General features: G+C 31.8%; 6 protein-coding genes across 7 annotated transcripts; 2 read left to right on the top strand and 4 right to left on the bottom strand.

The window, feature by feature from the left end:
* Positions 1–1699: 1699 nt before the first annotated feature.
* On the bottom strand, positions 1700–2641 carry LOC111686318 (probable cGMP 3',5'-cyclic phosphodiesterase subunit delta). The gene has a single exon (XM_023448675.2). It carries the CDS (start codon positions 2427–2429, stop codon positions 1950–1952), a length of 480 nt encoding a protein of 159 aa, XP_023304443.1. The 5' UTR covers positions 2430–2641; the 3' UTR covers positions 1700–1949.
* A 567-nt stretch (positions 2642–3208) lies between these two features.
* LOC111686317 (trafficking protein particle complex subunit 4) lies at positions 3209–4171 on the top strand. Its single transcript, XM_023448674.2, has 2 exons — positions 3209–3473; positions 3535–4171. Exons 1-2 carry the CDS (start codon positions 3299–3301, stop codon positions 4032–4034), a joined length of 675 nt encoding a protein of 224 aa, XP_023304442.1. The 5' UTR covers positions 3209–3298; the 3' UTR covers positions 4035–4171.
* A 599-nt stretch (positions 4172–4770) lies between these two features.
* On the bottom strand, positions 4771–7985 carry LOC111686315 (kinesin-like protein Klp68D). Of its 2 annotated transcripts, none has more exons than XM_023448673.2 (3): positions 7659–7985; positions 6821–7556; positions 4771–6759 (listed from the first exon to the last, which is right to left on the bottom strand). In XM_023448673.2, exons 2-3 carry the CDS (start codon positions 7486–7488, stop codon positions 5022–5024), a joined length of 2406 nt encoding a protein of 801 aa, XP_023304441.2. In that variant the 5' UTR covers positions 7489–7556; positions 7659–7985; the 3' UTR covers positions 4771–5021. The 2 variants fall into 2 exon arrangements, with proteins under 2 accessions (XP_023304441.2, XP_046802225.1); XM_046946269.1 differs by having other exon boundaries at positions 6821–7490.
* A 1318-nt stretch (positions 7986–9303) lies between these two features.
* On the top strand, positions 9304–11154 carry LOC111686322 (TATA-box-binding protein). The gene is made up of 3 exons (XM_023448680.2): positions 9304–10198; positions 10263–10506; positions 10578–11154. The coding sequence occupies exons 1-3, from the start codon at positions 9654–9656 to the stop codon at positions 10854–10856; spliced, it is 1068 nt and encodes a 355-aa protein (XP_023304448.2). The 5' UTR covers positions 9304–9653; the 3' UTR covers positions 10857–11154.
* On the bottom strand, positions 11130–12544 carry LOC111686323 (eukaryotic translation initiation factor 3 subunit K). The gene is made up of 3 exons (XM_023448682.2): positions 12348–12544; positions 11785–12224; positions 11130–11477 (listed from the first exon to the last, which is right to left on the bottom strand). Exons 1-3 carry the CDS (start codon positions 12416–12418, stop codon positions 11323–11325), a joined length of 666 nt encoding a protein of 221 aa, XP_023304450.2. The 5' UTR covers positions 12419–12544; the 3' UTR covers positions 11130–11322.
* Positions 12545–14664: 2120 nt separating this feature from the next.
* LOC111687719 (glutamic acid-rich protein) lies at positions 14665–15381 on the bottom strand. The gene has a single exon (XM_023450190.2). The coding sequence runs from the start codon at positions 15379–15381 to the stop codon at positions 14665–14667; it is 717 nt and encodes a 238-aa protein (XP_023305958.2).
* Positions 15382–16336: the final 955 nt, after the last annotated feature.

Below are 16336 nucleotides of genomic sequence, written 5' to 3'. Positions count from 1 at the left end.
CTGTTAGACGGACTTTAACTAATAATTTTGATTTTCAGTTATTTTTTTTTTGTTTTCGTTAGAATGGCGGTGCATTAAGCAAGCATATTGCCTGGTTATCACACGTTTGTCCAGAGAAAATCCCACCAAACGACTTATACCTTCATATAGAAAGTTTTGAGCATCCGGACTTAACTTCATCAAAAGTATTAATGGTCTCCACCAGATAAAAGTTTTAGAGTTTTAATGGTCTCCACCAGTATATATTTGAGTTTAAATGGTCTTCACCAGGTTATATTGTGAGTATTTTATGGTCTCCACCAGTTAAAAACATAACCTCACTCTCAGGTAAAACGAAAGCACGCGTTTAATGAAGACATTGCATAACTTAGAACAGTTATACGAAGTAGTGCATTAAATTAGTGCGGGGTGAGGAGTAATTCTGTCGAACGAAATAAAAACGATGACGCGAGAGTTGTTCCCCAACTCAGACTCCTCAGTTAAACTAGGCTTAATTTGCTGTTAGATTAAACTCGGAACAAATTTAGGCGGACTTTAACCGATGATTGTGTTTTTCAGTTATGGATTTAAGCTCAGTTAACTTTGTTAGTATTGCCAACTTTTCACTTAAAAACATAAACAATGAACAGCTGTTTTTTGCAAACAATACTTTTGTAAAATTGAAAATTTTTGAAAAATGTTAAATAAACATTAAAAACAATAATAAATAAAACAAAACAAATCATAAAATTGCAATTTACTTAAAATATTAAGTTTTTTTCTTCCGAAATCATTGTTTTACTGTTTTTGTTAATTGTGTTTTCTCACTTATAACTTGAGTTAAATGGGCCAATTACACTCAGTTAAACTAAGATAAAATGTATCTTTACTGATAACTGAAAAACACGAAACATATATTAAACCAGGTTTAACCAAAGAATGAAGATTATATTTTTCAGAAAAACTCGCCCTTAATGGAATATATAATTTATTTTAAAATCTATATAAAAATTTTTTTATTTTGGGTTAACATTTTATTATTATTTTTTGATAATCATTTTACATATTTTTTAGTTTGTATAAGGAAACATTATTCATATATTAATAAATAATTATGTTTAATATTAATTTAGATTTTATAACTAGTTTATTATTAATTGCTTATAATAGATAATAATAAAAACGAAAAAGTTGGCGTTAATAACAAAAACTGTTTCGATATTTTACAGATCTTTAAGAATTAAATAGAAGTAAAAAAAATAAAATCTAGAAATTTTCAACGAAATAAAGAAACTTTTATTAAAATAAATCTTGGAAAGAAGTTAAAATTTTAAGTTTATATGGCCTTAAAAACAGAAAATGCAATATATTGATTTTTATAAAAACATTTTAGAAAATTATTGTTAATTAAATAAAGAAATGCTTGAAAGATCTCATATTTTGAGAAACATAAACATATTTATAAACAAAACACATTTTATATAAAAGCTTCAACGACTCTACTAAAACAATTTAAATTGTTTGATATTAAAAACATATTTATGTTTATGATTTGTACGAGATCAAATGTTTATAGTTTGGTTAAAAGCAGAGCTTTAAGAGTATTAATTCAGAGAGAACATAAAGAATGAAGTACAAAAGTTCCTTTACATTTTTCAGTCTAGAAAATTTTTCACAAACATTACAGAGTTTTGAAGGCTTCCTATTCATTTTTTCACAATTGATTTAATACCTTAAAAGCGCTGTCTTCATTGATGATTTATTTATGATGACAACAGCAACACAAAATTCGTTGTTTTTGGAATTTGGTGTTGTGTGTAAAATGTGTGGGTGTTCAATTTTTGAGGTCGTTTTTTATATTTTTTTTTGATTTAATCTTATTACTGTATTTAAACGAATATATTTCAGCTTCTTAAACTAATGCCTGCATTTCTCTCCTCCATCAATCTTTATAATGTTGTAATTATAACTTAAATATAATAAAGTCGTACCACGGATTTAGTGATGAGTGTATCGTTGTCATAGAAACTTGTTTGAATGGTGACATTACCATTTAAGACTTTAGCAGGCATCATTTGTGATTCAGGTGCTGCCTCAATGGTCGATTGCCAGGTGTTGGTTGTATTCGCTCCTACCCAGCCCATTTCGAAGAACCATTCCTCCATTATGCGCCCTTTAAATAAAACCTTTTGATCGAGACGAAAGTTTTCCATGGCCTCTATAGTGCTAAAATTTATTTCTCTTGATACGGCTCTTAAATCCAATATTTTGACGGGTACACGGGCCTCATGTTCGGCATCGGGTGATGAAAAATCTTTATTTTCTTGCCAGATGACCTTACCTGTATCAGCATCACGTAAAATCATATAGTTTATCTGGAAACCTCTCTGTATGCGTTCACCCCGTTCGCCACTATCGCTAGAAACTGTGCTAGCATCATCAGAGCCCATTTTTTCCAGTTTCTCCGTAATTTTGAATAAATATATTATTAGTTTCTTTTAACAGAATTTATTATTAAAAATATTGGTTTTCTTTTTTTTTCCTTCTTGTGTTTTGCTATGGTTGCTAATGCAGCTGGATATAAAAATATACACTAGACAAGACACCCGCGCCGTTGGACAAATAGACGGCTGTGTTTAGCCGCCGTTTAGTTTTGAAATTTAAAATCGCTAAATAACAGTCAGCTTGAAAATATTTATTTATTCATTCATTATCACAATACAAAGCCAAAAAATAAAAATATTTTCTTGATACTTTATTAAATGATCATTATTATCTATAAAAATAATTCATTTTTCAAAATTTTTGTTTTTCTTTTTAATATGTTGTGAAAAGTTTAGTGAAAATTGCCGTCATTGTTAATTTTTGTCAGGTCTAGAACTCCAGTCAAAGTCAGCTGTGCAAAAAATATCAACCAATAAAAATGCCATACTTTTGTTATAATGTCTTAGAGTACCAGACTAAGGGAAAAAGAATTATAAAATACTTTTTGTATCGCCAAAATTTATGAATTTTTGCTATTTATAATAACATGTCGTGTCCCACATTATTATTGCTTTCAATTATCATTGATTTTTGTAGTGATTATAAACGATACTTGAAAAATAAACAAGAATAATTTCTTATAATTGCTATAAATGTATAGGAATGGTAACTTTGCAGGGTATTTATGACAACAAAAATGTGGCAACCGCAAAAAAAAAGAATAAACAAAAGCCAGCTGTGCAAAAAATCGAATGATTGTTGTTGTTGTTTTACTACAATATTCCTTTTCAACTTTTCAATTAAACATTAAATTAATAATATTAACAAAACTACAATGATTATATACGGTGTATATATAGTTAGTAAATCGGGTGGTCTTATATTCAACCTGGACAATAATGTGCCGCGTATAGAACATGAAAAAACCTTTACTTACCCTTTGGATTTAATGTTGGATTACAATCCTAAAAAGGTGACAGTTGCATTCAATCGCAAAGATGGTATTAATGGTAATAAAACAGAAAACTATAAAAAAAATTGAAATAATAAAGCTTTATTAATTTACTTTAGTTGGCCATGTCTTGGTGGCTGTTAATGGCGGCCCCGTAAACGGTGCTACTTTGGAAGATGGTCGTGATGTCAAAACAGTATTAGAATCTGCTGAAAATTATCCTATAAATTTAAAATTTAGCCGTCCCAAAATGACAACAAATGAGAAAATCTTTTTGGCCAGTATGTTTTATCCTCTATTTGCCATTGCCAGTCAATTGAGCCCTGAACCGAAGTCTTCGGGTATTGAAGTATTGGAGGCGGATACATTTACGTTACATTGTTTTCAAACGTTGACGGGTGTTAAGTTTATTGTTATCAGCGAGACGGGTTTGAATGGCATGGATATAGTTTTGCGTAAAATCTACGAACTTTATTCGGATTATGCTTTAAAAAATCCTTTTTATTCTTTGGAAATGCCCATACGCTGTGAGCTGTTTGATAATAAGTTGCAGGCCTTATTAGATTTGGTGGAAAAGACGGGTATTAATAATTTAGAAAAATTAGTGGAATTTATTTAAAGTTTATGGCTTAGAAGATGGCAGGAGAGCTGCCGTAATACAGAAAAGGATAAGGCATTAAATATTAAAATATTTACTTTGTTTTTTTAAGTTTAACTATGATTCCATAATAAAGATCTTTTTATTTATTTGAAAAATTTCTTGTGAGTTTAAGCAGTGAGATGAAATAGGAAGAAGTCATTTGGCTATTTTGGGATTGTAGCAGAAAATCAATTGGATGTCCTTGAGCAGTCTTTGTGTGAAGTTTCACTGACTTTAATTTCGAAAGAATAAAACAACATTTTGGTTGGGCTTTCTTGTATTTTTTTTATTTTGTGCTACAATAAATAATAAATAAATTAATATAAAAGCAAAGTGGCGAAAAAACTAAATTTTCAATAAAGATTTTGAAACAAAATTAATTATTCTCCTTGGAAACATGAAAATCTTGATAAACTAGAACAAAATCATTCCCTTATTTGGGTCTAACTAAATGATTTCAGTTTATTAGTTTGTGTTAATCCATTTCCACATGAAATCTAGAGAAAATGAAACGAAGTAAATAGTGATTTAAACTCCATTATTTAAACTACTAGCATAATAAACTAATATAATCAAAAACTACTTTTCAAGATTAATTTAAACATAAATGCTAATTGTTTAACTAAAAAATTGGTTGTAAAACTTGTTTCAGTCAAAACTATAGTAAAACCGTCTAGATTCTTTAAGAAATTTTGCAAAAATATATAAATTTAAATTTCTATAAATAAAAAGAAATGCAATTTTATTAAAAATAAAATACAGTGGCGTAAAAAAAAACTACAAATTAAGTTAAAATAAGCAAAACAAAAAAAGCTTAAAAAACAAAAACGTATTGCACTAATAGTCTTAAGAAAGAGTTACGAATGTGGTAAAAAAAAAACGTAAACAGAATAAAATGCATTAAAAAAATACGTAATATTTGAGATATACATGTTTAGAGTAGACGAGAACATATTAAACTTAAATTCATTTAGTGACTAGACCTCGGGCCTTGGGATAAGCCGAGCCTGGTTTTTTTGCTTGGGTACGTCCAGTGGGTGGACGTCTATTCGAATCGATAGCTGAAGCTGGAGGTATACCCGTAGCACGACTAGACTTAATACTACGCACCCCATTGGAAATGGGCACGCCGCCACCGATTGTATTGGCATTCGGACCATGACCATTCATATTTGCTGCTGAAGCGGCAGCAGCCGCAGCTGCATTAGCACTGGCATTTATAATGCTTTCCAAGCGACTGCGTATGGAATTTGTATGATTATCTACTATATCGATATCATCGCCGGTTTGCATGGCCTGAGCTAATACGGCCTGCAGAGAAGCTGACACTTTGGGTATTTTGTATTCTTGAGTAGTGCGACAGGGCATTTCCAGTTCATAGTTGACAATGTTTTCGCTTTTGAAACGTAAAGCGGCATCTGAGGTATTGTTTTTAGCTTCTAACAAGGCATATTCGGAAATGGGTCTGCGTCGTTGGGGATGGGAAACGGGACGTTTATTATTATAGCTGCCATCGTTGTAAATGGGTAAAGCGGAGAATTTCCATTCCTCCTGTTCTTCATCGTATTTGGCTTGTGTGTAGAGACGTTGTTTCACCTCCACCGGCACAAAGTTGTCGATAATTAATAGCTGCCTTTTCAGTTCCTTAACCAATTCATTTTGTGCCATTTCCAATTCTCTTAGATCCTGATTATGCTCGAATTTACAATCGTTTAGCTCTTGCTGTAGTGCCAAATATTTTGCATAACATTTAGACAATTTGCGTTTCTTCAATTCCACTTCCTGTTCTAGGGACGTAACGGTTTCTTTTATTTCCAAAGTAGTTTCCTCCTGTAATTCCAATTTCTGTTGCATTTCAATTTCACGTTTTTTACGCTCTGCGATCTCCACCAATTTCTTTTCCAATTCAATTTGTCGTTCGCTATAGGTATCGAGTAAATTTTTACCTCCCCTTACCAGCTGAGACTCAAGTTCGGATAGTTTTGCTGCCAGTTTGGCAGTTTCCAAACGCTCAGATTCCAACTGTTCATTGGTCTTGGCCACCTCCTCTTCCACCTCATTTTCTTTATCCGATTCCGGTTCATCTTTCTCCTCATCCACATCATTTATTTCCGAGTTGGTTTGCGCCAAACTCTCATCCATTTCCTTAAGCTGCAATTTTTCTTTCTTTTCACTTTTGGGTTTCTTAACAATCTTCTTGGGTGGCTTCTCGACTTTAACATGCTGTTGCTGCTGCTGCTGTTTGGAACCGATTAAACGTTTAAGACGTTCAATTTCTTCCTGATATTCCTTAAGTTTAGCATCCTGAGGATCTTCATTCTTAATAGGTTGATTTTGTATGGCTTTAGCTCGGGATGCATAACGCAAGGTCGTTAAAGTTTCATTGTAATTATAGGCCGATGGACCTATATTAGCAATCATAATGGTTTTCGAGTTACCACCCAAAGAATCTTGTAAGAGACGTGTTAGCTTCGAATCGCGATAGGGTACGTGTGGTGAACTTTCAGCTAAGGCTGAAATAACATTACCCAATGACGAGAGAGCCAAATTAATTTTGCTAGCCTCCTTAAGACGTTCAGCTGAAGCACCCGTTTTACTTTGACGCTCACTGCCGGCCAAATCGATGAGATTTAATTTGCCCACTTTTATGGTGTTTGTCTCAATGTCACACATTTCGATTTTTATCATAAATATGGCATGAGATCTGTAAAAAAAGAAAAGTTCAAAAGGATTTTTTAAAAACTTTATCTTAAACTATGTGTTACCTTGAACTGTGCTCGTTCATGTTGGTGAAACCAATGGTACGATTTTTATTTCCCACCTTCATGACATTCATCATATCATCGACACTCTTGCATGTAATGGAATGTAGATTTGGTACATAAACACCCGATGAGCTTTCGCGCACCTCCAAATGTTTTGAATTCGGTTTTAAAAGATCTCTCAATTCTTCCATATAGATTTCCAAATAAGAAACATCAACCAAAAATTGAAAGTTTTCGGTACGATTGATGTGTAGCCAGATTTGTTCAAAGGTACGGGGAATAATACCCACCAATTCATCATTGCCGCGTATACCTTCCATCGTAAAGGTTTTGCCCGTACCCGTTTGACCATAGGCAAAAATGCAACCATTATAACCTTCCAAAACCGAGCTTACCAGGGGAAAAACAATCTCGTTGTAGACCGTAGTCTGAGATGAGCCAGCATCGTAGACCGCATCATAGGTAAAGACTTTACGTTGTTCCTTTTGTGAATCCGAATAGTTGGAAATCTCTATAACACCACGATTTGGATAAACTCCAATGACTTCATCATAGCCCTCAGAACGTTCTTTATTGCTCATGGGTCGACATCTTACCACCACCTGTACACATTCATTTAGCGTTTGGCTATTAGCCGTAGCAGGTCGTTGGCGTGTTTTAGCACTCATACCTAAAGGCCCACAACAACAATTAAGTGTAACCAAGGCAAAGACTTATTAATAATAATAAACGTAGGCTAATGACAAAAAAAGTGTTAAAAATCAATAACATTACAAATTCAAATTCGAAATATCTTTAAATATCTTGTAATAAAAAAAATTTTCGGGAAAATTATTACCTTTTTTTATTAATTTTAATTACTGCTCCAATTGCTTTAACCTTGTCGATATTATAGTTACTCCACAATCTTTATTACTCAATTTTTTCACAGTTTCCACTCCTCACACCAAATTTGGTGTTTTTTTTTCTTTGGATTCCTTTGTTTTATTGTTTATTTAAAATATATTTTGATTTCATCAGTTGTCTTTAAATAATGGACATATTCACATGTTGTTGTAAAGTTTTGTATATTTTTTTTGTTTGTAATTTTAAATAATTTATCAAAAAGTTTTTATTTTAGGAAAATTAACAACCAATTGGTAAAATAATGTTATTTTCTTTGCTGTTGTCAGTATATGTGTGTGTTTTTTCTCACTTATTTGTCATTCATTCACAATAGACTATGACTGTTTTTCTAATTTCAGCGTACGTCAAACTGTCATTAAAAGACTTTTTTTATAGTGGGTAATATTTTTTTGTAATTTATTAATAATATAATTTCTAATGATTTTGTTACTTTTTAATAACGATTTTCTGCAAAGCAAGCCTATTAGACCTAAGATAATTGAATTATCTTTGGTCTTCTCAAAATAGCTTTCAATATAAATGTCGGCAAAAACGATTTGGAATATATATGTACATATACTCTATAGGATCGGAAAATTATATTTTAGAAATAACATTATAACGGAATGATAAGCATAACATAAAATATGTAAAAATATTATATTAATAATAAAACTCAACAAAATTAACCTTATGAATTCGCCTTGACTATTATTATCATATTCAGCCACAAGATATATTAACTATAAGGTATAGTGTTATCAGAACAGCTGATCGTTTTTTGCTACTATGTTATAGGGTACTATAGTTGAAACGAAAAGTCGACTTTTCGACCATTTGCATTTAATGAAAAGTCGGCTTTTCGACTTTTTGCATTTTATGAAAAGTCGACCTTTCGACTTTTGCATTTCATGAAAAGTCGACTTTTCGACTTTTTGCATTTAGTCGATTTTTCGACTTTTTTCATTTAATTAAAAGTCGATTTTTCGACTTTTCGACTTCTAATATTTTATAAATAGTCGACTTTTCCGACTTTTTCCGACTTTTTTCGACTTTTTCCGACTTTTTCCGACTCTTCGATTTTTTTCGACTTTTTTCATATTTCCGACTTTTCGACTTATTTTGACTTTTATTTACAAAGTCGACTTTTCGACTTTTTTCATAGACGATAGTAGAGTTATCGACTTTTTTGGAACAAAATAGTCGACTTCGACTTTTTTCGACAAAAAAGTCGATTGATTTATTTGTCAAATGTCTTTGAAATTTTTCCCTGACAACCAATTCGCCTTCAAGTGCAGACAGAATGTTAAACTACATAGTAAAATATAACGAATTCGCTTGGTATTCTGAATTCGCCGATGACACTATCTTATATATATTTTGTGTGTGAGAGAAAGAGAAAAAAATTTCAACCATCTTTTTCTCTCACACACAAAATCAAAAGTTTCCCAGTGTGAACCAGGTCTAAATATACCTTGATTCAGCCACTTACACTTACGCCTCAATTCACCACTATATTTTTAATCATTTTCATGTGACATGGCAACATCAAAAAAAGTTTTTTTTTTCTTTTTTACAACAATATGGCAACTACCGTTATAGTTTTTGGTAAAAACATTTAAGAAATTGTTGATTTCGGAAATCAATACAGGAATTTTCCATTAAAACATTGAAATTTAAGAAAAAGTCTACTATTAATTAAATAACTAAAAATAAAATATGTTAGGAAAATAAAAAATATATAAAATAATTTGTGATTACTTTGTAAAAAATACTAGTGAGTTTTTTATATTTTGTTTTGGTTAAGCAATTGAATTGCGTCTGCTGCGCTTTATAGAAGCTGCCGCCAAACATAGTTTTTGTCATTTGCGGACATATTGTGAAGGACATTTGCTTTAGGAAATTTGTAAAACCTTTTTAGAGGCATATACAATAAAACAACACAAACATGGATCAAATGTTGAGTCCAGGTTTTTCAATACCCAGTATTGGCACGCCACTTCATCAAATGGAGGCCGATCAACAGATTGTGGCCGCCAATCCTGTGTACCATCCCTCGGCTATGAATCAACATAATCAGCATGATATTAACACTAATGGCGCGCATAATCCTAACGTATCGGCTAATAATATGTATGGTCATGATTTAAGTCACATTATGGGTGGTAATTCACCAGCACCAGGCTCGAATACACCAAATATGGGACAACATGCTCCCACACTGCCAGTACCACATAAGCAAATGCAATCATATCAACCCTCATATCAAAGTTCAATGTCATCTAATATGGGAGCACAGAGTATCGGTAGTGCGTCAGCAGCACCGCAGTCATTAATGCAACCACAGACACCACAAAGTCTTATGTCACCCATGGTACCGATGAGTGATAGAACTGATAATTTAAGCAATATACACCAAACCATGGGCCCGGCGACGCCTATGACACCCATGACTCCGGGTTCAGCAGATCCCGGTATTGTGCCACAACTACAGTAAGTTGAAGAATATGTCATGTTATGTGTACATTGTTAATATGATATTTTTGATTTTTTTTAGAAATATTGTTTCCACTGTTAATTTATGTTGTAAACTAGATTTGAAAAAGATTGCTTTACATGCCCGTAATGCCGAATACAATCCAAAACGTTTTGCTGCTGTTATTATGCGTATACGTGAACCTCGTACCACAGCATTGATATTCTCGTCGGGCAAAATGGTTTGTACCGGAGCTAAAAGTGAAGATGATTCACGTTTGGCCGCTCGTAAATATGCCAGAATTATACAGAAATTAGGATTTCCGGTAAGTAATCTATTAAATACTGCTTATGTTCCTTGTATAGTAAAAACAAATTTACTTTTCAAACTTTTCAGGCTAAATTTCTCGATTTTAAAATTCAAAATATGGTCGGTTCTTGTGATGTTAAATTTCCCATACGTTTGGAGGGTCTGGTACTCACCCATTGTAATTTCTCTTCATACGAACCGGAATTATTTCCCGGTCTCATCTATCGTATGGTGCGTCCACGTATTGTCCTATTGATATTCGTTTCTGGTAAAGTTGTGCTAACGGGAGCTAAAGTACGTGGTGAAATTTATGAGGCATTTGATAAAATATTTCCTATTTTGAAAAAATTCAAAAAACAATCTTAACATTTTACAAACTACTTCAGTTGTTACAAATTATTCTTGTAGCAAATAATAAAGACAGCTTAATAACTTTATTATTTATCTTTAAATAGTTTTTTTGTATTTTTTTTCTTTTCTAATTTTCAATTTATTTTTAAGTAGTTTAAGCTTTGTTTTTTGGTATAAAAACTAGTTGTATAGTCTTAACATTTTGTCAAAATGCCTGCTATCCCCTCTTAAATTGTAAGACGTTTTGAATATAAGTTTATTAGAATAACAATAAAAACAAGATTTCAATTTTGTTCTTTTTTTGTATAAAACACTTTGCATTTTTTATTTTACTTTGTTTTATCTTGGGGGTTTAATTTTTCAATTATTACACTCTTGTATGCAAAGGAGAATAAAAAAAGTCTGGGTATTGGAACAGAGATATATTGTTAGCTTAATATTAATTTGTTTAAATTATGGTTATGCTTTAGCCATTCATCTCTTACAAACATTGGGCCATTAAACCACCGACATTATCGAACTCAATTTTTTCTGTAATATTCTTGGTCTTGATCTTTTCATCTTGTGAAGCAACAATCACCAAATTGCCATCACGTTTCCAGCCATATTGTTTCATCCATTTGTCTAAAGTGGCATCTGGAAAAATAAAAAATAATAACATTAAAAAGAGCTAGATTTTTACAAGTTTGCTGTTTGTTGGAAAGATTCTATTGAGGAGGGTGTTTAATGAAAACGTCTTCCATGGGAATTTTTTTTAAAGTTGTAAATATACAAATGAAATGTCCCTAGAAAGCTTCATTAGAAATATGGTCGCAGAAAAGGCCTATTTCTCGAAAAGCTTTCAAAAATAGATCATAATTTTTAGAAAAGATAATCATTGAATGAAAACCTTTTCTATGGTTAACTATTCTATACACTATTCCTCTATTTCCCTTCAACTCACCCTCAATGCCGCCCAACATTTCCTTCAACAAATCCTTCTTAATAGTTTGGAAAGTAATATTCACAACATGACAAACAAATTTGCGTATCGAATCATGGAAACCCTGAATGTGACGGAAAATGCTTTTATTAACTTCAGCCCTCTGCCAGAACAAAGTGAAATCTGTACGTTCCAAAATATCAGCCAAATCGATTATAGTCTGTACGGTTTCGTTCTTCATCTGTTGAGGCAACAGCAAGCACTTGGCCATTACAAAATCGGTATGTGGCAAATTAGTCAGTGATTTCAATAGGATGGTATAGGTGATGTCAAAATTCAACATATGAGGATTGAATTGATACAATTTTAATACTGCCAAATTAGCTTCCAAATCATAAGTGTTATTCTTGGCCTGATCTTCAACATAGGCTTCTAAAATTTTCAAATGATCGGGATTGTATCTGAAAAAGGCAAAGAAAATACATCTCTTATTTATTGTAATTCGCAACATATTTTTTTAGGTTATGTTTAGTGTGTTTGGCCAGTAAGCGTGTGCTGGTTTTTGTGTATTTTCTAGCTCATACCTTTCAATGCAGCCCAACATTTCCTGTATAGTTTGGCTTTGGCCATTTTCCATTGTTACCATATGAGGCATTTTGCAAGAATTTAATGTTTTCCAAAAATTTTTCACACGAAAACAAAGTTAAATTTGTTGAAAAAATATTTGTCGCAAAACAATACCACAAAGTGACGTTTGCGAAGAGAAAGACAATTGAGGGTGTTGCCAATATGCTGAATATAAAAAATCGCTATAATAAATTTTTTATGTAACTTGAGGTTTTCCTCAAGTTACATAAAAAATTTTTTAATTAAATTTAATTTAAAAAATAACAATTTTTATTGCAAAATCTCTAGTAATAAACGGAAAAAAGTTTTTAGTGAAAATAAATAAACATTTTTTTTACATATAATGTGCTAAGAACTTCATCATATCATTAAACGTCTAAAATCTAAACTAATGATCTGCTCGATAAAATTTTGATATCATTTTTAACAAAAACATTTTGTTTTGTAAATTAATGAAAAGTTTAATTTTCGTAATAGAAAACATTAAAACTTGTCTTCAAAAAACACTTTTTTTATTAATACGCTTTCTGTCGGAAGGTTATTTGGTAGTTTCTCCTAAAAATTTTCCTCTTTAAATTTAGATGTTTTACCATAAGTTTTTTAACCCGCAAAAAGTGCAACATTAGTACAATCTGGCAGCACATTTTTAATGAAAACAAAAGTGGTGAATTAGTTAAAAGTGCGCGTTAAAATTGTTTCTAATTAGAATTATGTCTGTAATTTTAAATATAATTAAAAAACCAATAAGTTATTTAATAAATTGTTTTAGCGTATTATATATAGTGTTTATAACTACATAAAGTTATTGCCTAGCCATACGAACAGCCAATATTACTAAAGGTAAGTTTTTTGTACTTTTTTCTACTTTTGGACAATTGCATTGGCCAAGAGTCTATCTGCAAGTTGCATCGAAAAATGTCTTTAGTTAGGCATCCGGTTTGTATTTTCTTTATTCGGAGTTTGTGTTTTTTTTACTCTAAAAGTTTAGTAGGGAATTCCAACTTGGAATCATTAAAAAGCCGCAAAATATTAATGATTGAAAAATCTTTTCAATGTTTCATCTCAATTACCTACATACATACATATGTATGCATGTATGTAAATACAAAACCAAACTTTCAAGGATTTTGTGTACATTACATGCATAACTTACAATAGTTTTGCTCTTTCAATCGATTGGTATTATTAGTGATGTATTATGATTAGTAGAATTTTTCTTAATAAAACTGTTTTTTTTTTTCAATTCAAACATTATTTGGTCATTTTCCAGTGTTGAAAATATCTTTATATAACATTCTATTAACATACTATCCTCGAAAAAAACATCCCTTTATGTAAAACGAAGCGTAAAATTAAACTCCATTATGTATGAAGGAGATGATACATTTTTGTTTGCAATTATATGCATTTAATGTCTATGTTAAATGTGTGTGTGTATGTTTGAAATCTAAAGATGGCATTGTTTAGGCAGTAGGTTTGACATCGGTTAAACTCCTGCTGCGATACCACCTGGTGGGCGATTGTGGTTGGCTGTTGATATATTGCGTAATCATACATTTGTATTTAAATAGTTGGTAATGATTTATTTGGTACATTTTTAGTGAATTACTTTTTGTTTTGATATTTGGATTGGTTTGATAGAAGTTTTTTTATAGGAAAAGAGTTTTTTTAAGCCACTTTGTAAGGAGGTCTATAGTCCTATAATGGTAGTTAGTAAGAAAGATATATAGATTGATAGATAGATAGATAGATAGATAGATAGATAGATAGATAGATAGATAGATAGATAGATAGATAGATAGATAGATAGATAGATAGATAGATAGATAGATAGATATAGATAGATAGATAGATAGATAGATAGATAGATAGATAGATAGATAGATAGATAGATAGGTTTTTACATTGAAGGAATCCAACGCCGGTCTAACAAACCCTAACATTAACTACTAACCTACCGAAGACACATATAACAATCACTATATTCTTCGACTCTAGGTAAGAGAAAAGGGTTAAAATGTTTTAATTGAATTATATTTGCTAATCCTAATAGTAAATATGAATGACATGGAATCAGCAAACTGTTGCTACTTGGTAAACCATAACTCTAAATACACACATTGCAATATGTAATTGTGTTATGAAACCTTACAAAACAAACGAAATTCTCACATTTATGAAAAAGTAAAACATGAAGAGTAAACAAGTAACCGATTGTAACAAATTTTATTGATTAAGATTTATGTGAGTTTAATAAAACAATTATCTAATTAACTAATCCTTCTTTTCACTTTCCTTTTTGTGGCTCTTCTTCTTATTACTTTTCTTCTTTTCCTCATTGCCCCATTTCTTGTGTTCCTCTTCTTTTTCCTTGTGTCCATGTTCTTTTTTATATTTCTTATGATCCTCATCATGGTGACCCTTTTTGTAGTGACCCTCATGCTTTTTGTGTTTTTTCTTTTTACCCGCTTCATGTTCTTCTTTCTTTTTATGTTCTCCCTCTTCTTTGTCATGATGTTTATGCTCTTTGCCATATTTCTTATGATGTCCACCTTTATCCTCGTCATCGTAGAATTTTTTTTCTTTTTTATATTCATCTTTATGGAATTTCTTATGATGTTCCAATTCCTTGTGTCCCTTCTTATATTTCTTTTTGTGATGATCTTTACCACCTTTTAAATGTTTGCCATGTTTGTGTTCTTCACCATATTTTTCTTCTTCATCTTCGTCCTTCTTCTTTTTACCACCTTCACTTTCATGATAATGTTTATGATCCTCCTCTTCATGATGTTTTTTCTCATCTTCATCCCATTCATCGTGTTCTTTGTGACCTTTTTCGTTTTTGTGTTTCTTTTCTTTGTGTTCTTCTTCGTTGTGCTTTTTTCCCTCTTCTTCCTTTTCTTCGGAAGATTCTTCTTTATGTTTTTTGGCCAACACAACACTCGAGATGAGTAGTGTAAAAACCATAAAAACTTTCAGAGAGTAACGCATTTCTAACAACTACTGATTTAATTCCATTAAGTTTATTGACTTTTATACTAAAAAATTCGCAAATATTGCGAATAGTTTGAATGGCGGTGTATAACGTAATCAGTTGACCACAATTGATTTGTGCTATTGCCTCATTTAACATAAACAAATTGTATTAGGAAAGTGTTGGTAGAGCGTTTATTATGGTTGATTGAATTGTACGGTTTTGTGATTAATGTTTGAGTGAAGAGATAAAACAAGTCTGAAACGTTTTTGTAGCTTTTGTATTTGGATGGTTTTGGCAAAACAACCACCAAAACAACATCAAATACAAGAAGAACTCGGAAGCTCTTGATCAGGGCTACAACGAAGTCGTGCAGTATTCGGAAGCTCTTGATATCGGCTTAAAATATCAGTGCAAAATTATCATCTAAACAGTACAAAGTCTACGAGAATTCGGAAGATCTGTGCTCTTTTTTATAGAGAGCTATGAAAGGTATTGACTATACTTGGGCGGACTTCTCCTGATATCATTGTGGTTTTCACACGTATGGGTTAATATCGCGGTTAACTTCTTTAAGCAAATACTCTTTTATACAAATGATACAGAGTTTGCCTTCGGAGTATTATACGATCTTAGGTTAAACCTTATCAACAGATTTTACCCTAATTAACTTCTCGCTGTCAAGAGCTATATATATGAGTTGGCATCATATCCAATTCAATCCATTGTATACATTTCATGCCCATGTTTCCTTGATGATAGATCTTGGTGTATTGCCATCCTGGGGTATAGAGACTACCAGTATTCTAGCCTGCCGGGACTAAAACTGGTGATGTCACTTCGGCTTCTCCTTGGTATGATTTGATATGGTGTCTAGCCAGAGAACCACATAATCTCGGGATAAGTTCGGTGCTGTTGCCGAGAACAACAAAGGAGTGACTGTGGGACTAAGCGTTGCAAATGAATTGGTGT

Source organism: Lucilia cuprina, chromosome 2 (genome assembly GCF_022045245.1).
Source record: "Lucilia cuprina isolate Lc7/37 chromosome 2, ASM2204524v1, whole genome shotgun sequence".
Lineage (NCBI taxonomy): Eukaryota > Metazoa > Arthropoda > Insecta > Diptera > Calliphoridae > Lucilia > Lucilia cuprina.
Note: the sequence above shows the minus strand (reverse complement) of the source record. Positions and strands in the feature narration are given on the sequence as shown.